At 38.1% G+C, this 22164-nt stretch overlaps 1 protein-coding gene across 4 annotated transcripts in view; it reads left to right on the top strand.

Moving 5' to 3' along the window:
• The window catches only part of KATNIP (katanin interacting protein), a 65804-nt gene extending 43913 nt beyond the window's left edge, over positions 1-21891 (top strand). For 3 of the 4 annotated variants that reach the window (XM_056335227.1, XM_056335228.1, XM_056335226.1), the window contains 10 exons: positions 213-390; positions 2840-3005; positions 7846-8003; positions 8326-8390; positions 9577-9687; positions 11537-11676; positions 14203-14304; positions 14956-15116; positions 17474-17562; positions 18910-21891. In XM_056335227.1, coding sequence (XP_056191202.1) covers positions 213-390; positions 2840-3005; positions 7846-8003; positions 8326-8390; positions 9577-9687; positions 11537-11676; positions 14203-14304; positions 14956-15116; positions 17474-17562; positions 18910-18965 — 1226 coding nt within the window. In that variant the 3' untranslated portion in view covers positions 18966-21891. The remainder of the gene's footprint in view (positions 1-212; positions 391-2839; positions 3006-7845; positions 8004-8325; positions 8391-9576; positions 9688-11536; positions 11677-14202; positions 14305-14955; positions 15117-17473; positions 17563-18909) is intronic. The other variant, XM_056335229.1, reaches the window with a different exon arrangement.
• Positions 21892-22164: the final 273 nt, after the last annotated feature.

The raw sequence follows: 22164 nt of genomic DNA, 5'->3' as shown, positions 1-22164 counted from the left end.
TTGGTGCCCCACTAAAGGGGTCTAATACATGTGGAGGCAGGTGTGCAGACCAGGACATATCCAATACAGCATATAAAGTTATTTAGTCTAAACACAGTACATACAATGTTAATCACTGGGGCTTGCATGCAGTCTTATATTGTCTCCTTACTTCAAACTAGTAAGTAGTAAGTATGTGTATAGATATATTAAATTTATATTCTTTTATATAGGCCTGCAACTGAATTTTACCATGACCTGGGGAGACTCTCATTACCTTGGACTGACAGGATTTGAAGTGATAGGAAAGAATGGTCATGCATTACAAATAAATACAGAACAGATTTCTGCTTCACCCCAAGACTTAAATGATCTTCCGGAGTATACAGGAGATTCCAGAACATTAGAAAAGTAAGTAGCAAAAGAGTTAGATTGTCCAAGCATTTCGGCACCGTTCTTTTTCTTTTATTTTTTTTCTTTGTGCCTGTTGTTTCCACCAATAGTTTTGGAAATTTATCAATTTTAGCATTTTACATGAGACTTTTTAAAGTGACAGAATTATATATGCTTTTATTATGTTAACACATGTTAATGTGAACATGATTTTCATACTGTCACTGTTCATTCTTGGAATGCTACTCGGGAACAGCCTGTTGTAGAAACATGAATAAGATGTTTCCAAAAGACTGTGTTTGAGTTAGGAGATTGTGATATGCCCAGTTGGTATCTCTGCTAACGACTTTCCAGGCAGAAATGTGGGTGCTCTGTAGCATCTGTCTGTGCATATGCAGTGATATTTAGGCAGGATTTCTGGATGATTTCAAGACAAATTTTCAAGTTAGCCAAGGGTGAGGGTGTATTAAGGTATTGCATAAATAGGTGTCATTCTTTTGGCAATTCTGCAGCTTTTGTAAAATTTTTTTTGTTAATAAAATGAAGTTTTATTCATTGACAGTATATGTCCTCAAATTAACTTGTACCTCCTGAATGGCAGCAGTACAGAAATCATATGCTATGGGTCTGGAGAGGACTCAGCATTTGGATGCTACTGAAGCTGCATCCTGTTGTTTCCAAGTCATATCTCCATTTTTAAAGGGTATTCTCAGCTGTAATCCTGTCCTCTGGCGTATTTATGGTCTGTGAATAGGTTTATGAATTAGGGCTTCTCTTTTCAAGATCTTTGTTGAGTCTTAGAATGCTGTATTTATCCACGGTTCTTTGTAATTTCTGCCAATCTGACTAATACAGATGTCAAGTTTACTTGTATGTAATTCCTTGGTTCTTCTGCCTATTTGTATGAAAGTCTTCTGTAGATGTCAAGATCTAAGAAATCATCCCATGAGATCCCCTGTGATGAAGAGTTTCTGGTGGTGGAGTCTTTATAAGTCTCTCCATACTCCACTGTGATGCACCCAGATGCAAAGAATTCATTTAGCTTTCCTGTTGGTGTTTTATCTTCTCTGAATGCTCCTTTTACTGCCTAGTCATCTGTTGATCCTACAGAATTTCTGGCAGGCTTTCTGCTCCTGATGTGTTTGAGGAATTTTATTTATGGTACCTTTTGCTTGCTAGCCTTCATACTCTTTTTTTTGGCCTGTGCATACACATTTAGCCTTCCAGAGTTTATGATCCTATCCATTTAGGGTTTTTTGATCATGAATTTTGTTGAAAGATGGCGTGTAATAACTTTCTTTATCCTGCCACTGAGCCAGGCTGGCTTTGATTTTTCAAGTCCTCCCTCTTTCTAACATCTTTCTTAGTAAGTGGGATTCATTTTTCTGTGTTTCCAGTATAATATCCCTTAATATTCTCCCTGCTGTGTGTAATGTTTTTATTTTATTTTGTTGCCTTTTTTTTTTTTTTTTTACATCATCATTTTTGTGTAAAAACCTGTTTGGGCACAAGAAATAGGGGCTTTTCTGACTTTTGATATTTCTGCAAGCATGTTGAATTTGAGTGCACTGCAGTGCTCTTCAGCTCTAGCATTTGGAGTGAGTCCTGTGTGCTATTCAGGACCAAGTCAAGGATTATATCTTCTCTCATGGGCTCCCTAATCAGTTCCTCTCTGAAAGGGTAATTATTCAAACCTTTTTCTTTAAGGAACTGCCAAGTCTGGCACTCATTCTTCCATTAAACTTTTAAATAAATAGTAAGTACACAGGGCAGTGTACCAAAGTAATTACAGAGGACAATTAGTTTATATTCTCCTTTACTCAATCTTTGTATGCTGTAGTTTGTGGTAGGAGAATGTCAAGATTCCAAAATGAGGAAATAATGGAATTAACTTTATCTAGTCAGCCTGAAGTCTGTGCTATTATGAAAAGACATTGTCATCCTGGTACAAAGCTTTTTGGAAAAGTAGGAATGTGCCAACCTGTGTGCATGAAGAAGGATGTGAAGAAACTCTGCTCCTTCTCTGGGTTATCCAGCTGCCATCCAGCAACTTGTTGGATTCGGTGTGGTTGCTTTGGCATAGTAACACACACCAGTTCAGGCATGGTACTATATTAATAAATTATATTGTGTCTGGGCCTTAGAGTTTTGCCTTTGGCCGTTTTGGTACAGTTGAGCTTTCCTCTACCGGCTCCTGTTCACACAGGGAAAACCTAAGGATTTTTCTGTTTTTCCTCAGGGAGACCCAACTAAAGGAAATACTGTCTGCTCCCCACCCCACCCCCCGTCTTTAGTTCAGCAATTGCATTTTATTTTTGATGTTTACTGTGCTTTTTAATTGCGTACACATGGGCACATTAAGCCCTGGAAGCAGGATCTAGAAAAAAACACCTAGTAAAGTACCTGATTTTCATGAGAAAAGCAGGCTTTTCCTTTTTTTGCAGCTAATGGATTTTTCTCTTTGAAGGTTAATAGATGGGACTAATATCACAGTAGAAGATGACCATATGTGGCTTGTTCCCTTCTCTTTTGGAGAAGATCATCTGCTCACAATCCATTTTGATAAAATTGAAAGTATTGCAGGGCTTCGCTTTTGGAACTATAATAAATCTCCGGAGGATACCTATAGAGGGGTAAGTAAAAGAAAAGGAGCACTGCCAGCAAAAATATACGGCAGTGCATTGGAAAATTGGTACTGTGATAAATGAATATAGCTGCCTTAATGGAACACCATAAATCTTTCTAGATTGTCTGAGTCTGAATTTTGTGGCAGGTATAATGCATTTCTGTCTCCACAAACAGCAAATATTGAAAAAAAGCCAGAGATAGTTTAAAGAAATCTTCACAGCTGATTTTTCTAAGAGACACATACAAAAGCACATATTATTTTCAAAATACATGATTCTGAAGTGGTATCCCTCGGTATCTAGTACTTAGGCCTACCATATGATTCTTTATTTCCTGGAACACAGGGAGTGAGAGAGCACAGACGGTTCTCTAACAGAAATTCTGTTTAGGTAAGTTACAGAAGGCCAGTCAATCAGTCTTTCCCAAGAAGCAAGAAGAGTCTCTAGATCTCTAACATTTATTAGGGAAAGCTGACATCTTCAAACGGTTTGGCTAAAGTAGTTTAGCTAAAACTGTCTCACATACCTCCTCTCTTCTTTTTCCAAATAGCTTGGTTTGTATTTTTTTTCTTATTGAATACTGGGAATTGACTGGCAATTGATACCTGGTAGAGGTCATGTTACATCTTGCTGGCACTCTGAGTTTTGCTGTCCCTCATTTCTCTGGTTTTTCTCAGAAGCTATACGTACGCTTGTAATGATAATGAAGAAGTAGTTGCTGTTCACAGCACAGACAGTTTAGGAATCCATTTGTTTCCAGATCTTCCCCTTCATGTGTAACTGTTGCATTCTTGATGTCTAGACTCAGTCAGTAGATAAGAAGAAAAATGTTGGTATGTATTAAACCAGGGAGAGACAGGACAAGGACAAAAAGGGTCACTAAAGTTCTGGAAGAAATTTTAGAATTGAAGCTGAAGGCACAGATCCTTCATATGATTGGGCAAGATAGTGGCAAAAGTGGCAGAACGGCTTCTTTGTGTAAATTTACCTTCCAGGAATTGCTTTAATATGAAAACTACATAAATGCGTGGAGAGGTGTTTCCTTTCCACAACAGAGCCCTGTCATCTTTTCGTATCAGCATGGGTGTTGTTGAGTGCCAAAGGCTGGCCAAAGACTCCCAGAGGGCCAGAGTGTAAGTTCTTTAATTTAAGCCATAAATGATCTACAGATTTTAACATATGGCACCTGGTTTTGTAATACATTGCATTAACCCAACATGTCTGACACATGGGAGGGTTCAGGAGCATGGTGAGCTGCCCATCTAAACATAACCCCTGTATAACAACTAGGGATTTTTAGTAAAATCTGTGTCCTAGTTTTGTCTGGGATAAGGTTCATTTTCTTCCTAGTAGCTGGTACAGCGCTGTGTTTTGGATTTAGTGTGAGAATAATGTTGGTCACACCCCGATGTTTTAGCTGTTGCTGAGCAGTGCTTACTCCAAGTCTCGGACTTTTCATCTTCTCACGCTGCCCTGCCAGCGAGCAGGCTGGGGGGCACAAGGAGCTGGGAGGGGACACAGCCAGGACAGCTGACCCCAGCTGGCCAAGGGGATGTTCCAGACCATATGATTTCATGCTGAACCATAAAACTGGGGGGTGGCAGCCCCCCGCTGGGGGACTGGCTGGACATCGGTCAGTGGGTGGTAGGCAATTGCATTGTGCATTGCTTCTTTTGTATATTCTTTTATCATTATTATTATTTTCCCTCCCTTTTCTGTCCTATTAAACTGTTTTTATCTCAACCCACGAATTTTACCATTTTTTTTCAGTTCTCTCCCCCATCCCACTGGAGAGATGGAGTGAATGGCTGTGTGTTCAGCTGCCTGCTGGGTTAAAACACAAAAATCTGTTACTTAATTGGTATGATTTGGCATAAAGAAAGGACACTTCCCTGTGAGAGTGGCACAGCTCTGGGACAGGATGTAGTGATAAGAAACTTTCAAAACTAAATTTGACAAAGCCCAGAGCAACCTGATTTACCTATGCAGGCTTCTCTGCTCTGAGCAGGAGCTGTGACTGGAGACATGCAGAAGGCCCTTCCAACCTAAATCTTTCTGTGATTCTGTGTACAAAATGCAATATGAAGAACTGTCTCTTAGGTGGTGATGTGGAATGTTTTTGACTACTGTTGTAAGCCCAAGCTTCTCCAAGGCAGAACAGGGGAGAAAAGTTTGAACATGAATTTGCATACCAAATCAACAAACTGTGTGTGTGTCACAGTTATTAAAAGGAGGAAAAGAAACAGCTAAATCCCTAAACCCTATCATGGAATTCGGTCTTTGGAGGCCAAACCAAGAAAGAAAGGAAGGTATATTTTCACAGTTTACTTTGCTAGGTAGAAAAAAGAGGTGAGTCTGATGAAGTGTGCATGCAGGTGGCACACCTGGAAGTCCCGTAACAGTTAGTGCTTACAATTTAAATGAGGAGTTCATCCCTCAGTCCTGTAAAAGGATGAAATAAATTATTTGGGAAACTGAAGATGCAAGGTATCTGCTGGGTCACAGTAAAGAGGCTTTAGACTGCAAACCTAGGGCATCATGACATCTGTCTGTTGAAGTATTGCTGTTCCTGCTACGAAACAGTCCCGGGTATGAGATATAATGCTTTTGCCAGGCAGCTGTAGACTGGTGGCTTCTATTCACAGCTTTAGAATGAGAGGGTAATGGCAGTGAACTGTCAAAATGAAGGCTTGCGTGCTATTTCCAGCTGTATGAAAAATTACCTTGTGAAAGCTTTGTTATGTGATTTGTAAAATGCTATGTGTGATGGTTGAGTGCCTTCTCAGATGATGAAAATTACTTAGAAATGAGGGCTGTAAGGGCACATAAATATAAGCAGCTGTGGTATAATAGGTAAGATTTCATCTCTAAGTCTCTAGACTTCCCATTCAATACGTGTTTCCTAAACTAAAGTGTATTTCAGTGGATTTTTCACTACCTCTCCTTAGCCTGGCAGACTGATTCAGCTGGAAAGTAGCATGCAGAAGGGTTTCTGATATGAAAAAGATATTTCCTTTCTTTGCTCCCAAGCATATAAAAAGTGAAACCAGAAATCGTTATTTCTCCATGCTTGGTACTCACACATTCTCTCCTAATTAATCTTCATGCTGTTTGAAAATGAACTGAGCACCTCCTTAAGTCTAGTACAATACCCAAGGTTTGCAAATAAAAAAAATTTTGTGTAAAAAAAAAAACCAAACAAATACTGAAAATTATTTGCTTTTGGGAAATTGCATGTGTAAGTTACTGAAATTGTAACTGAATAAAAAATCATTTACAAATGGAAAAAGTATGAAAACTGTTATGAGTATCAGGCAAATAATAATATATAGACTACAGAAAACACTGAATGTTTTTAAGTTCTCCTTAGATAGACACCTGAAATGGGAATTTTAACTATAAATATTGCATATAGATTTTTAATAGAAATCCTAATAATGAAAATTAAGTATTTGGCTACAAAACTAAGGTAACCACAAATTATCGCGTATACATCAGTCAGTACAAAATCCAAAGATTATAAAACTGACTCATATTACCTTTAGACTAAATTAAGTCTTTTGTTAACTAAGTGAAACAATTTTGGTTCAGTCCATTAATCAGCAAGCTTTAATCACAGTGCCAGTTTTAAGGTCATCTTGTTATGTTTTACAGGTATCGTTCCTTCCTTAACCAGTAGTTAGTGGAAGACTCAGTGCAATAAATGCTGCTTGTTTTTAACGTTAGTTATATTTAACATATTTCAGGGCAAGATGCAGTGATAATTATTGCTGCATGATTGAATTTTTATGTGCCTGGGATCACTCATACACCAGATGGTGCTAATGGGGGAGGGTGAAGGGGCCAGAACTCCTGCATCATCTGAATAAGTATGCCTGAATTATTTAGTTTAATCTTCAGAGATTGTATAAAACCTGCATGCATCTATGACGTGGACAAGGCTCAATTCTTTCTGCCTGGTATGGGTACCTCTTCTTTATTCATATGCCCTTAGGTTGCATAAGGACTGCTTGCCAGATGAGTTTGCATGATCCTGGAAAGTCCAAGTGCCACCTGCCACAAAGATAAATAGAACTGGTGAAACACTGACTTTCTCTAAATGCAACAGAGATACAAAAAGAAACTGCTCTTGAGAGACCCCCAAGTTATATGATTTCTTAAAGGCTAGCTGCAGCCAGTGCTGAGCAATCAGACCTGATCTAGCAGTGCGTTCAGGTGCATGATGACTGTCTCCTCAAATCACCTTTGTGACATGTTCTGGCCTGAAAGCTGTCTGTCCATTCTGTTGATGGGTGTATGTATTGCTGCAGGCTCAGGAATCTTGGAATCATAGGATCATTTAGGTTGGAAAGGACTTTTAAGATCATCAAATCAAACCATAAGCCTAACCCTGCCAAGCCCACCACTAACCCACGTCCCTAAGCTCCACATTTACATGTCTTTTAAATACCTCCAGGGATGATGACTCAACCGCTTCCCTGGGCAGCCTGTTCCAGTGCTTGACAACCTGAAGCTTCAGTTTGTTGAGATCTAGTGAGACCCAGTAATTGAAGGATCTCTTCAATACTTTTTTTTTTTCCTTTTTCCCCCAAATCCTCACCTCTCCCATCCCCATCAGTGTCAGCTGTGATGCTTTGAATTGCATACCACAGGCTGCAACTGCTATCTGCTGGTTTGGGCTTTGTTTTTGCCAAAGGAAGTCATACTACAGAGCAATGAAACAAATATAACAAAATCACTGAAATGATTTCAGCCTGGGAAGTGAATACAATTGTTTTGGATCTATTTTATTTTATGTAATATCATTTCATGTCATGTAATCTTATGTTATGTTATTTTAAACAAGGCTAAGGTAGTGCATGTGTTGCTGGATGGTCACAGCATCTCCCCACCAGAAGGCTTTCTTATCCGCAAGGGACCAGGCAACTGCCATTTTGACTTTGCCCAAGAAATTCTCTTTCTTGACTATCTGCAGCCCCAGCTGACTAATAAAGTACAAAGGAGGTAAACTGGGATGTTTTTGTTATCTGAACCACGCAATGTCTCTTAACTGTTTAGTATTTTTTTATATTCTCTGTTGAAACCAGTTGTATGAGGCACCTGGATGAAAATACAGAGCATTTAGAGAAAAATGCTTAATTGGGTTTTAACTATATACTGTTAACAAGATTTCATTGAGATTAGAGGACAAGCTAGTCCATAATTGCAGGTGGTGGGGTAGGGGGTGGTGTTTGTGAAAGCTTAGTTCTTTGGTTTTGTCCTCTTCTTTTCTGAATGAGCCAAAGGTACATAAAGAAACTATTTTGTCTGGGGGGTTTTTTGGCAGGACTGCTTCAAAGAGAATGGAACAAGCTAGTATGGACTATGAAGCACCGTTAATGCCATGTGGTTGTATCCTTCTCTGTCGTTTTCTTACTTGTCATGTAGAATATTTTAGTTATATACTGTGGTTATCAGTCCTGACCTTTTTTGAATCCAACAGTTTTTGGTGCTTTAAGAAATTAACAAGATAGCAAGAATATGAGAAAGGCTTCCATTAAGTATGGATTAAGAATAAATAAATAAATAAAAACATAACATATGAATGAACTGTTTTCAGATATTCTGGTAGCTTTTTGTCCTGCCTTTTACAATCCACCCAAGCTGGAGCTAAAGCTCTGTTAGTGTAGTATCCAGCAAGCCTATCAAAGCTAGAAGTAGTCTTCATATTTTTGCGTATGTTTGAACGTTTGTCTCGTTTTATATCTTTATTAAAGTTGACCAGAACTGTGTAATATTTCTGCCATTTTTCTTTATGTTGGTGGCTTTTTAAGCCTAGGTTTTCCTAGATAAGTACAGCCTTTTCTGATAATACTTACTGTTATGCCATCAGTCTATTTGATGGGCTTTTTAAACCCATTAGATTATTCTAACCAAGTGTGGAGAGAATGGAGTCTCAGCAATATGAAGTTCCTGCTGGTTTCATGAAAATCAGTGTCTGGGTAGAGCAAAGAGGTACAAATGACTGCTCCATTACAGAAATGGACAGCACAGGCTCCATCATTACCTGTTGTGCCATTCAGTGTAGGGGAGTATTTTCTGCCCAGTTATCACCCATATAATTCAAAACCAGGCAAAGGAACATTCAGGAAACATTAAGGCAGTTAAGGCTCCACATGGGAGCTGTGGTGTTAAAAACTTGCAGTGTACAAGAAGGTAAGACGCACACTGAAAAGATTCAGTAGTTCATCTGATGGAAGAACGTATATGAACATACATATACATGAACTTGTATATGTGTGTAAACAATTACAGACTTCTGCCTAGTTGTGTCACCTGCAGATGATCATTTCTATATCTATTATCAGTGTTAGAAAAGGCAGTCTTCTTCGCTTAAAATAGTTTTATTCAGAGAGTTTTAAGACATAGTAAAGTCAGAAGTGAAAAACATATTTTTTTTCGCTCCTGCAAACTGCTAATAAGAGTGTCTGTCATTGAGATATGGGCTGCACAATAATTTTTGAAACTGCAAATTAAATAGTCTCTTAGGACAAAGTATCAGTATTGAAATTTTCCTTAACAGCTTTTTGCTTTTCAGTTGTTTTCCAGTTTCAGCTTTTGACAAGTTGGGGCGATCCATACTACATTGGTTTGAATGGACTTGAGTTGTTCAATGAACACGGAGACCAAATCGTACTGACAGAAAACAGTATCCTTCTAATGACCAAGTGCCTCTATCCTTGCTTGCTCCCTGGCAAATTATCATATAGCATTGCTTGCTGCTTCTTCCAAATTGCCGGTTTATCCCCTATGACTACTCTGGCTGTACTTCTCTATATTTGCGTGATGATACTTCTTTCCATCTTTTAATGTATTCTATATACTTTCAGAACATTTCTTCTCTGAATGGGATGCACCAACAAAGCAAGGCAAGGTTAGAGAAGGGAAAGCTTAAGAAGGATATGGGTGTTTTTGCTATCAACATTTATTTCTTCTATGGTATGGAGGTACCAGGAAGTTTGATGAGTTATAATTTCATAAGGAAAGGTTGAACTCAGTTATTTGTTACGGAATCTTTCATTGTACCACAAGAAAGAATTTTTTCATAACTCTTGTTCTGGAGCTTTAGGCTATTCTAGACATCCGATCCCGTCTTGAAGATAAGGGCTGAGACTTCGAATTTGATACAGTGTTCCCTGGGTAACCGACAGCAGGAACAAAGGGTGTGTTTGAAAGATTCATAGTCATCAGGGTTACACTTCAGTGCTCTGTATCAGCTGAAGTCTCTTAAGAGCTAAAAACTTCATACACCAACATACAATTCACGTAGTTCAGTCACATGGAAGAAACAGTTTCTTAGCCAACTAGGAAGGGTAAAAACCATGGATGCTGCATGAATTGTACATCTCTAAGGATCCTCATTGCCTAATAAATAGAGGATACATTGAAAAAGGTAATAAAAGCTTTTTTAAAAAAAAATTGTGTATCTTGTATGATACATGATGCAGTTGAAACATCTGTAATGGAGAAGAAGCATTTTGAAATTGAAAAGTGGTAACAAATTGTTTTTAAGAGCAAAGGATCTTTAACTTGGGTTTTAAATGGTATGTCTTTACAGTACAATGCAATGCCAGGTAAAGATACCTCCGCTTGTTTTGAATGATGGCCTGTTTCTGCCTGTACAGTAGCGTTGCTTAGATATATTAGGATCTCCAAAAGAGGATATTTGTCTTAGTGCAGTACTAGATGTGATAGTTCAGTACTGAGTCTGGAGTAAGCTTTTCTTAAACAGTTGAGGCATTGCCATGTCGTTACTTAAATTCTTTATAAATACTTACAGACTGAGGCCTTTTAGAACGCAGGAGAAGGGGAAGTTAGTGTCCCTCAAACTGGATTGCTAGGGATTTAGAATTCTGAAGACAGTGTCATCCATTCACATTCCTTTGCATGTCTTGAACATACATATGTTTTTTACACAGATGTTCTCTTATAGAGAAAATGTGGTTAGCAGTTGTCTAGAAAGCCTGTTCAATAGGAGGTTTAATCATTCCCTCTCAAAGAACTGAAAGAAGGCCTTATTAAACAATTACTGCTTTTTATCAGAAACTTTGAGGAACTCAAGCAAAAGCTAATCTGATCGATGGCTACCTCCTGCAAGGAAGCTTTTCTTGAGACATGTTTTATATGAGGAGTTTTCACAAGTTCATTCTAAGAAAATGGGGCTTCGTCACAAAAAAGCTGGGAGGTGCATGTTCCTGATGAGGGAACTTCGTCATGAAGTCAAAGATACATATTTGAAAATAAATGCAGCTAGGTCATTTATTTCTATTTTAAAAATAATTTTTTGAATGCCAGAATTTGTAAGGGTTTTCCTGCTTTTAAAAATGTGCCTCCAGGTTTCTCATCTACCTATGTGAAGTGCTTGGAGTATTTTTAAGTTTTACTGTGGTAATGGTGAATACTTGCTCATGGAACCTGGAAGAGCAAGCGTGAGCTTTTAAATATGCTGTTTCTGAAATGCTCTTTTCGGTTGTTTGCGCTTAAAGTTTTTTTTTCAGATATTGCTGCTTTTCCAGATAGTGTCAACATTTTAGAAGATGTGTCTGGAGACATCCGAACTCCAGACAAACTAATTGACAGAGTAAATGACACAACTGATGGCAGACATATGTGGCTTGCACCCATTCTTCCTGGTTTGGTACATTTTCTCTTTTCATATCATTTTAGTGATGTGCGTAGATGTAGCTAGAAGCATAAAGGAAAGGAAGAAGCATACATAATTCTTAGGTAAATTTGATATTAGTAAATGATGCTAAATCAGTGCCTTTTAGAAGTTCTTTTTATTCCAGTTTCTCTTCACTGCACAGATAGCAGCAGTATAGATTTCCCAGGTTTGTAATCTCCTCCTGTCTCCATGGTGCAACAGCAGAAGAATTTCCAAGGCTAGATGTTTTTTCAGTTACTATGATAAAGATACTGACAAAGGAGTTTAATATGTGTGTTCTGTGCAATAAACACCTTTCAAATGGGAGCAGACTAGGATCTTAAATTCGTTTTTACAAAAAGCAATGAATATTGTTCCAGCAGTGAGAATTTTTTTAATCTCATTATCTGTGTTGAATTCAAATTCATAAATTAGAGATGACAGGTTTAGTATTTCATGTCCTAAGGCCCCAAATGGTTCAGCCCTTTTAGAAGCACCATGTTTAAATTATGGGATATCAAATCTACAAACAGGAAGAGCAGATAAACTTAAAGTTCTGACTTCGTTTTAGGAGAGGACATTTTTTAGGGGCCTGTTATGAACTTCATTAAGATGTGTTTATTTCTTAGAAGAGGATGGATTTCAAAAGTAACAAAATGTAAACCTGACATGTGATATGTTGTAGCTTACTGTGTTGGAAAAATCCTTACTCCATATGTTAGTTATTAATTAGAATATTAAAAGCAAAGAATTAAGTCAATTTTGAAAATACTTCATGTATCATTGTATGTTGTAATGCAGTGGGTATAATAAAGATAACAATTTTAAGTATAGTTGGGAATACTGACCACTTGCATTGCTTAGGAAAACGGAAGGTCTATGTAATGCTTGAGGCTCCTACTGTGTAGATCCCACATCTTGAATCCTGGTAATTAATTTAATGGGATGCTCAGATATCCATTATAACATTGTGAGTCTGGGTTTGCTCATGTCCTTATGAAAGACATGCTCGCAGAGGCTCTTTCATTTTGACAAACAGGAAAATACCAGTACCTGGAGTTCCAGCACAGATAGATGCATACACTGTTTTGTGGTGTTGTGTCTGACACCAAAATACTGTAGAAAAACATAAGGTAGCAGTATAAAAAGGGTAAATTGATAAAGTGTGTTATGCAAGAGGAAAGAGTAAGCAATATCATGATGCTTTCTGTCCTTGAACTGTAGCAAATTACCCCTTTTCAAGATCCACATAATATTTTTCTTTCTTGCGTGGTATGGTTGTACAGCCAGGAATTGCAAATGGATTAAGTGATCAGCCTATTCATGATCATCCTCTGTAGTTGGGATGCTGATCCAAAGCTTGTGTATACTTACATCATCATTGCTAAGCTGCTTTGAAACATGCCAGTTGCCTAGAAAGCTGAATTAACTTTGTGCTATACTGGAAGGTTCGAAAGCTTTAAGGAAATTTTATATTACAGCCTTTCTTTTCCTTTCTAAATATATCTTCCTTTTTAATTCTAAAAGTGGTTTTTGTCTTTTGCAAATTTATTACTAATGCAAGCACAATTGGAATTCTTTGTTTCCTGTTACTGATTGTAATTTTATTTATTTGTTTGAATGTATTTTCCATCAAATCTATCATTTGATGTGAGACTAGCAATTGCCATCGAATGCTATGCCCAGATTGTCTTCTGGAAAATCACAGGCAGAAACATTTATATTGATCGCATCTCCCTTTTTTTCTTCAGTTAAAAAAAAAAAAAGAGCATAGTGATGTGATACAACTAACAGTTATCTTCTCCAGTGCATCAGAGGATTACAACTTCAGAGGATGCTAGAGATGAAGCTGAAGATATGTTGGCCCAAAATTGATCTAGTAGCTCATAAAAGGAATAACATTGAATTAACTGTAACAGGCAAGATTGGTTTCCTACAGCCTAATCCTTGGTCTTCACATCTTGACGTTAATGTCACTGAAAGTGAAATGAGTAACACCGCTAGCAGTAGTTGTTTAGCAAGCATCTAGAGAATTGTCTCTACATTCCTACTGCTGTACCTCAGACAAAAATTGCAAAACTTGTGCAAGAGCTTTCAAAGTCAGAGGGTACAGGAGAAAGTTCAGCCTTGCAAATAGAAAGGTGGATTCCGTTTGTATTTGGGGGAATGGAATAGACACCAGCTTGTCTTATCCTGAAGCACATGTCTGATGTGAAATAGTCGTCAAAAGTGTCTCTCGACCTCTCCTCCAGCTGATTAGCAGGATGACTGCCCAGGATGGCAGGCTCGGGGTAGGTGCTCTGAGGAGTTATACTTACGTGTGTGAGGGCAGCTCTGGGGCAGGCACAACATCTGTGAACTATCAACAGAGATGATAGCGGAACTTAAATCCCTCGCATCAGTTGTCTGTCTCCTAGCTATATCTCTTTAAATATGCACCCCTTTTGATGCAACATGCATGAGAATTTAATTTCTTTGGGCAGTTTGTGCTGTTAAATATAAATTAATTCTCTTTTACAGGTGAATAGGGTGTATGTAATTTTTGATGTACCTACTACTGTGTCAATGATCAAGTTATGGAACTATGCCAAAACACCTCAGAGAGGTGTGAAAGAATTTGGTGTAAGTAATTTTTGGATGCATTTTGTATGTTCTGGTGAGTCAGCTTACTTGATTTCTGTACTTACTTTCACAGTTTACTGAAGTGTGATTCCATATAATCTCAAAGGATGGGATTCATCTCATTTAACTCTGCATTTAGTATTAAAATGACTAATCTATGCCAGTCATCTGTTCTCCCTTTCTTGTCCGGGGGGAGAACACTTTATCTGATATTTTTCTTGGATAATTGTCTTAAGATAGAATAATGCTTTCCTTTTTCCACTGAGTGTAGAGCAGGCCTGGAAGACTAGTTTAAACTACAAACCCAAGTTTTAGACAGCTGAAGTGTGGTGAGATTCATTAATTCCTAGATTTGAGTGTGATTCACTCTAGTTGGTAGAATGGCAATTATGTAAAATATGAAATACATTTTTAATTGCCTACTTGAAAGCTGCATTTGAAACATCAGTGAGAAGACAAAAACCTGGGGGGAAAAAAATCAAAACCCAGCAGCAAATAGAGAGAAGTGGAAGTTTTAAGGAACAAAAGCTAAACTAATGGCCAGACTTGTGGAACAAATAGGGCAAATAATTTCTGGTGAATTGATAGAGACAAGTGGTGAAAGCAGTGCCTGATTTCTACATGTTTTGTTTCTTTCTTAAATATCTTTAGCTTCTGGTGGATGACTTGCTTGTCTACAATGGCATTCTGGATATGGTGCACCATGTAGTATCAGGCATCCTGCCAACCTGTGATCCAGTGGTCCCGTATCATACCATTCTCTTCACAGATGATGAGAAGATTTGCCTTCAGGAGAAGAGAACTGTTATTAGGTATGTGAGTGGATCTTGACTGGAGGAAAGAATCTTGTTTTCAGAAAATGTTTTTATGTAACTAATGTCAGCAATATGTATATTGCTATAGAAAATTCCCTTCCAAAGCATACTCTGCCTCACTTAATGAGAAATAACCAATAGTTTCTTAGATACTAGGACAAGTTGCCAGCTTTATTTGTAAGCATTTCTTAGCAGTTTCTGGGATTCATGATTCATATTTACATATGTTTTTATGGAAGCCTATAGTAATAAACACAAAAGAAAAAAGTTAACCTTCCTTACAGAAGAAATAATAAATCCCAATGATATTACACAGAGGAAAAATAAATAAAAATATAAAGTTAATGAAAAAGAACAAAACATCAAGTAAAGAAAAGAAAGTCCTCTGGTTTGGCACAGATACTAATTAAGGAACCAGAATTCTACTGTTTTGTAAACGTTCTAAAATAATGAACTTCTTAAATGAGAGATGAATTGTGTTCAAAGGAATGACACTTTGAAACCACTAAGTTGGCAATTGCACAGAAAATACGATGAAAAGCAGTGAAAAAATGCAGTTATATTTAGAAGGTCAGGATTGATAGAGTCTAAAAAACAGTCCCTAGCAAGGAAAATAAAGATTGAAAGAATAATTTATTTTAAATGAGATGGAGAAGTAAAAAATTGAAAGCTTACAGAGAAATAAACACTTTCTTATACATTGCACAGCTAGCAAGTAGAATGTGTTGCACATACATCACTTGGAGGAAAAGACGACAGTTTTGCATTCAAGAATAGCACATGACCCATTCAGAGGCATATTCAAATATTTTGCAGTAAGTAGAAGAAACATAAGCTGTCCTGATGAAGAACAGAAATTCACATTTGCCTACGGGCTTTGTTTTCCTCTGTTTCTCTAAAGTATTGGCTGTTGGCCACTGGTGCTTGTCAGATGTTGCAATAAATTATTATTGTTTGGATGTGTTGTGTTAGAATCATGTTTGTGTACAAGTGTCTGTGTTGTCACGGTAAAATTGGGAGGTAAACAATTTTTCAAGTGAAACTAAACTGAGAATGTCTTGAGGAAATACGAGTTTTGAGAATTTTTTCAGTGGGATATAAAGAGGAGGAGGAGAAATGAACCTTTACTTTCTTCAGTGTAACATATTTCTGTGAGTTAAGTTACTTTATTGGAAGCAGAGGAGCACCAGCTGTAATCATAGATCTTTTTCACGTAACTTTTGTCACATATTTTAACAAAACATAGATCCTTTGATTTAGTTTTAAGCAGGGTATACTTCTGGGGTCATGCAAACTGTATGATCTGTTTTCCAGTCAAGAACATGCAGAGTCTTCTCTTCTAGACTTCTGTGCAGGAGATTTCTTGGTCTTTCTTCTTAACCTGTTTTGCAATCTTCTTTTCCTTCTTTTCACCTACTACCCTACTAAAATATAGGGTACTTCATCAATAGAAAACAAATCCTTTACTACATGCAGGATAATAGTCCTCCATTTAAAAAATGCTCTTGAGCTTTTATGTATTGTTACTTCTGATTTTGGCCTGTTCTCTTTCACATGTCACTGTTCAGTATTTTATGAACCCTGAACTTGAATCTGATGTTATCATCAATAGTGTAAATTCTGATTTACTTCAGTATAGGTTCCCCTGTTTCTCTCGGACAGTTTGCGAGACATCGCATTTTTCTCCAAAAATAGAAACCTATTTTGTGCAGTATTTGTAGAGAAAAGAAAAATACACTTTTTTTTTTTTCTGAAGACATGGATGTTTTGTTTTTGTCTGTGTGAAAGGGAGATGTTATTAGAGATATTTTCTTTAACTTTCAATTCGGTTCACATTTTTTATCTGTAATTTGTCTGATTTAATTTAACGATGAAGTTAGTACTTCTTTCCCAAAAAGAAATTGTTAAAACTTTGCAGCAGCCTGTAAACAAAACTTGTAACAGTAAATTAATTTTGTTTAGTTCAGAAAACTTTCAAATAATGCTATATTAACATTACAAAACAGTGTTAAGCTCCATATAGGGATTTTTATACCCTTTTTGTTCAGCACTGATTTAAAGTCTCACTTTGGTAAATGTGGTTCAAGCTGTGTAGGCAGGCATGAAAACTGTAGAGTGAATATGATGATATTTAGATTTGAATGTGTGCCTGAATGAATGCCACAAAAAAGCCGGCAAGAAATCCTTCAGGTGGATGCAGACAGAATGCCTTTCCTTTCTGAGTAGTCTCATATAATGTGGCTTTGTCTAGCCTCCAGGACCTAAATAACTTCTCTGGTAACCTTTTCCATGACTCTCATAACTTTTCACAATGTTGATTATTTTGGCTATTGTACTGATCTTAATCTTTTCAGCAATCACGTGGGAGATCAGGATGTACGAATGATGAATGAAAATGAGATTGTCACAAACAGCAAAAAGAAGCAGGTTGTGGCTGATCCGGGTTAGTTCTGTCTTCTACAGTTTTCTTTTGCTCATTTTCTACAGAGACAGTATAGATAATGAACATTGTTACAGACTCAAACTGGGTAAAATGGGGAGATTTGCACCTCTTTTATATATTTAGCTCTACTTTTTCTACCATAGAAAGGCAAACCAGGAATGTCATACTCTAGTGGATTTTTATTCTATATTTAAATCTGAAAGTGAATGATACGAATGAAAGATGGCTGTGGCATGTAGTCATACCAACACATACACAGAAGTGCTCAGGAAAGAAACTGACTGAAGATAAACTGAAAACTGGTGTTAATTGTGCAGGTTCATAGATAGCTTTGGGAATAATAGGCTGATTGCATCCCTACTGGCCTTTTAAGCAGCTTTAGAGGATGCATCTGTATCTCAGAATTAGCTGCTTGTTGCTCCTCAAGCAAATCCAAAATCATGGTAAGTGTAACAAGGGGGAAAACACATTGACTTTATTCCTCCCACTGTCTTTCTGGTTGGTCTTCTCTCTTACAAACTGGTAATTAAAAAGACAACTTCTCTTTTTCCCAAGGGGAAAGAGTAGATTGTATTTGTAGTCTGAAGAGTCCCAGCCATTCATTGTAAATTGCTCAGCATAGCTCCCTAAATACATTACAAATTCTCAGTCAAGATGGTATAATCATGATTGGTTTTCTCTCCTGAGCATGATACTTTCTCCAATTAGTTCCTCTAGAAAGTGTTACAGGAAGTGTTTGATGGCTTCTAGTAACAGTTCTGTAGGAGAAGGACTTGAAATGCCATTGACTGTACAAATACAGGTTCAAAGTTATTAGTGTATTAGCACTCGCTGTGTCAGAAGTGTTTTGAACATCTCTGTGCCTGTTGTAATGACATCCTGGGTTCCAGGGCAGACATACCCTATGTTCAATAAAGAACAGCTGTCATGGCCATGGCTATCACATCTATTGTCTAAGCATTAAGGGCACAGAATGCCTCTGGTGTGATCCGTTGAGGGTTGCCTGTTGCCATTTGCCGCATGTCTCCTCTGTAGCATGTACTGGTATCAGCCGCAGTGGTCGATATCAGATTTGTAGAATGATTTGGGCTGGAGGAGACCTCAGGAGGTCCAACCTCCTGTGCAGAACAGTGTCAGCATTGAATTCAGACCAGATTCCACAGGGAAGTGATTCCATGGGACTGAAAGAAGGGGCAGCACTCATTGTCAAGATAAGAAGTGTTACTGAGAAGAGTAGCTTAGCTATCACTCTGGGATGGAAAGAGTGTGTTTCTTCCTCATTTTAGTCTGTGGCTTCACTGTTAATACAGGTACAGTCTTAAAACAGCACTCCATTTTCCTCAACAGCTTTGCGTCCGAAAACCTGCATATATGAAAAAGGCCTGCAGAGGAGGAAACGGTAACAAGGGATTGTGATCTCCAAGATGCGCACCATCCAAATGGAAGATCTTCTGTTTCTGCTGCTGCTGAACCACCTCCTGTCTTATGAGAGGGAATTTTATTCACTACAGGAAATTTTCTTCAGTAATGAACTTTAAAGCATGAACTTGGTTTTCTTTTTTTTCATTATGATTTTTTTTCTCAGTCTCTTAATTGAAAATCCAGGGAGGAAAGAACATAAAGGAGTGAGTGAGAACCTTATTGCTAACTGACAGCTGTTCCTGCCAAATACCAAGAACTTGGGTGAAGCAGGATGGTTTTAACAAGAGGTCTTTCGAATATTTCTCAAGCTTTAATTACTAATTCCTAGCTGGATGGTCATGAAGCTTCTCACTAGAAAGATGTGTCTGCTTTGTTTCTGATGCCTGTAAATAGTTCTTTGGGAAATGCACTTACTGGAGGAAATACTCTTTTTCTGTTTCTGGGCTGCCACCGTATGCTTTGATGCCACGGCTCTCTCTAGGGGCCGACGCTGTTTCTGACATCTGGAGAGGTACCACTGGGCAGGCAGAAGTGTGAGGAATGCTTTTAGAAAATTGAGGTTGGGCAGTGGATTTGTCAGGGTTTAATAAGTAAGTTTCAGCTGTCACTTCTTTCATCTTTTGCAGTGAAATAATTATTTCTTTCATTATTTCACTACCATGAAAAAGGCAGATCAGGTGTTTTGCCTGAAGTGCCATTGACAGGCACTCTACCCTTCAGGGTCCTCCTGTTACAGAACGGTGCTTTTCTCTCCTCTTTTGCCTGAATTTGGTTATATGAACAAGGAGGCCGTACCTCTGTGCTGCACCGACCAGATCTGTTGCCAGCAACATTTCATCACTTTTGAGAAATGGTAAATGCATGTTAACCAGCAGGAAGTATGGAGGAAACTGCATTTTTAAACACAAAATGCCCTGCACATGCGGTTGTTTAAACAAAAACTAACCAAATAATTATTCTGCAAGATCTGTAGCTATGCAAATGTACTTTTCACTGAAAGTTTGTCAGTTGTGACAACCTGTAAATCTCTTCCATAGAAGATTCTTCCTTTCTCGTTTAGAACTTGCTCATTTTTTCCCAAAGAGAACTGAACGCTCTGAAGTCAGTAAATGCTTTTAGACCTGAAACAGAGAGATAGTACTGCAGCTTCTGATAGAAAGTCAAAATGTGCTGCTTCCCTTTCTGTAGTAGGTCAGGAGTGCAATATCTTGTATATTTGCTTATGAAAAGCATACTTCTTAACTGTTGTTGGCTAACCTGAATAGGTGCAAGACAGCAATGGATTTCCCAGATGTCTTTGTACTGATGGACCAACAAAATGTATTTTTTACTAAATACAAAAAACTTTACTTCTAAATGTAAAACAGTGTTCTGAGTATATTGTACTTTGTTTAAAGGCTCTTTCCAAACTGGACTGACAAATGAACCTTCTGTTGTTCTGAGAACTGGCTCCCCTAGTGTAGCTCTACCAAGAATCCAGTTTTAATTTTTGTTCCAAAGCAGACAACTATTACATGCGATTCCAAAACAAAAAAGTGGCAGAGCTGAAAGTTACTGGTAGGGCTAAGAACAGATAGAAATGTGTGTGTTTGGAAGCAGGGAGGCTATAGCAAGGTTTTTAAGACTCAAGGCAGAATCACAGATTTATCGTGTAGGCAATCTCTAGATGAGATAAGGCCTGTCGCATTGTTTGTTCTTCTGAGAAAATTGCATTGAATGTGAAGAGGAATGAAATCTGTCGTGTTTTCTGGCACAGAGCAGCGTCCTTCTTCTTGATAAGAGAAGGTACAAGGGGGAGGCAACTTTCTATGCTCATCTGTCTCCTCTGTATCTGCCTGGAGCATATCAAGTCCTGTGTGATGGACTAATGATTTTTCAACCCTAGTGCTTTGACATAACTCCAGGTTTTGTAAATTATTGCAAAATACTGGGTCAACCTCAGATGGGTCACAGTTCCCTGTGTTTCTGTTTCTCTACCACAAACTCTTCCTCACTGGTCTGTTGGTAACTGCAGCTGGTTTTCACACCTTTTCCCTTTGGACATCTGTATCCAGTGCAGCTGTTCTGGCACAGAGTATTGGCTTGTACCATCTGCCAGCCTCTCCTAGCAGCTCCTTTTACTCATTCAAGAGATTCCCCACAATTGCCACACAGTAGAAAGACCATGAAAGTCTTCAAAATATTTCAAAAGTTGTGGAACATCTCCCCTGCAATGTCTTTGTCTGAAATAAGGGTTTGCCAGCCTGCTGTCTGCTCCGGGATGACATACCCACCAAGGCAAGGCCTAATGAAGTCCTTGTTTCTAGTCAGTCATATAGAGAAAGTAGCAAAATGTTTAGAAAATACTTCATTAATCTCTGTGGGGTAGGAGATGTCAGCATTTGGCCTCCTAATTAGAGCTGAGATGTAATGATCCTTTATATAACCAAAGATAATTAAGTTGTCCTAGTCAGCCCTATGTACTCAAATATAGACAATCGACTTACATCCACAGTGAATCAGGGTTTAAAAAAAAAAAGTTTATTCCATTTTTCACCTTTTTTTAGCTAGCTATTCACAAGTACATTCATGTCAGACTAGCATTTATGGGAGGGAAAAGAGGAAGAGTAAACACGCAATCAAGAAAATCCCCACGGAGCACTTCAGTCAATGTCAGGCGCTGTTTCAGCAAGAGTGATTCTGCAAGAATGTGCATGGAATTCAACATTGTCAAAAGCGTGACAAAAGAAAAGGATTCATATGAATTCTTGCTGAAGCCTTTGATGTAAATGATTGAACTTTTGCCCAGTTCCGGTTTCTGAGCCACTCAAAAAAATCTGTCGTAGTTCCTCACATTTACCTGTGGTGACTTGCTTTAAAGGGGCTGGATCAAGGTAACAGAAATGAATTTGTTTGTCCCACAATGACACTGAGAAGGACGGAGGATAAAGAAATAATCTGTGAGGAAGTACATGTCATGCTGTCTACTTTTTGGGCTCTAAAAATATATTTTTGTCAGTCTTAATGGTGTAATCTGAAAACCGGGATGCCTGGGAAGGCCTCCACCTTCTGTTTTCATTTTCTTTTTGTCCTTTAATCCAGTAGAATTTAAACAGCAGGGAGAAGCACCTGTCTGTGGACAAGGGAGCAAGTGGTGGTGCAGGCAGTGTAAAAGGTGGCACAGAAGACATGGAAGCTTGA

The sequence above is a fragment of the Falco biarmicus genome, chromosome 4 (genome assembly GCF_023638135.1).
Source record: "Falco biarmicus isolate bFalBia1 chromosome 4, bFalBia1.pri, whole genome shotgun sequence".
NCBI classification, from domain to species: Eukaryota; Metazoa; Chordata; class Aves; order Falconiformes; family Falconidae; genus Falco; species Falco biarmicus.
The sequence above is the reverse complement of the archived record's forward strand: the minus strand, read 5'-3'. Positions and strand labels throughout refer to the sequence as shown.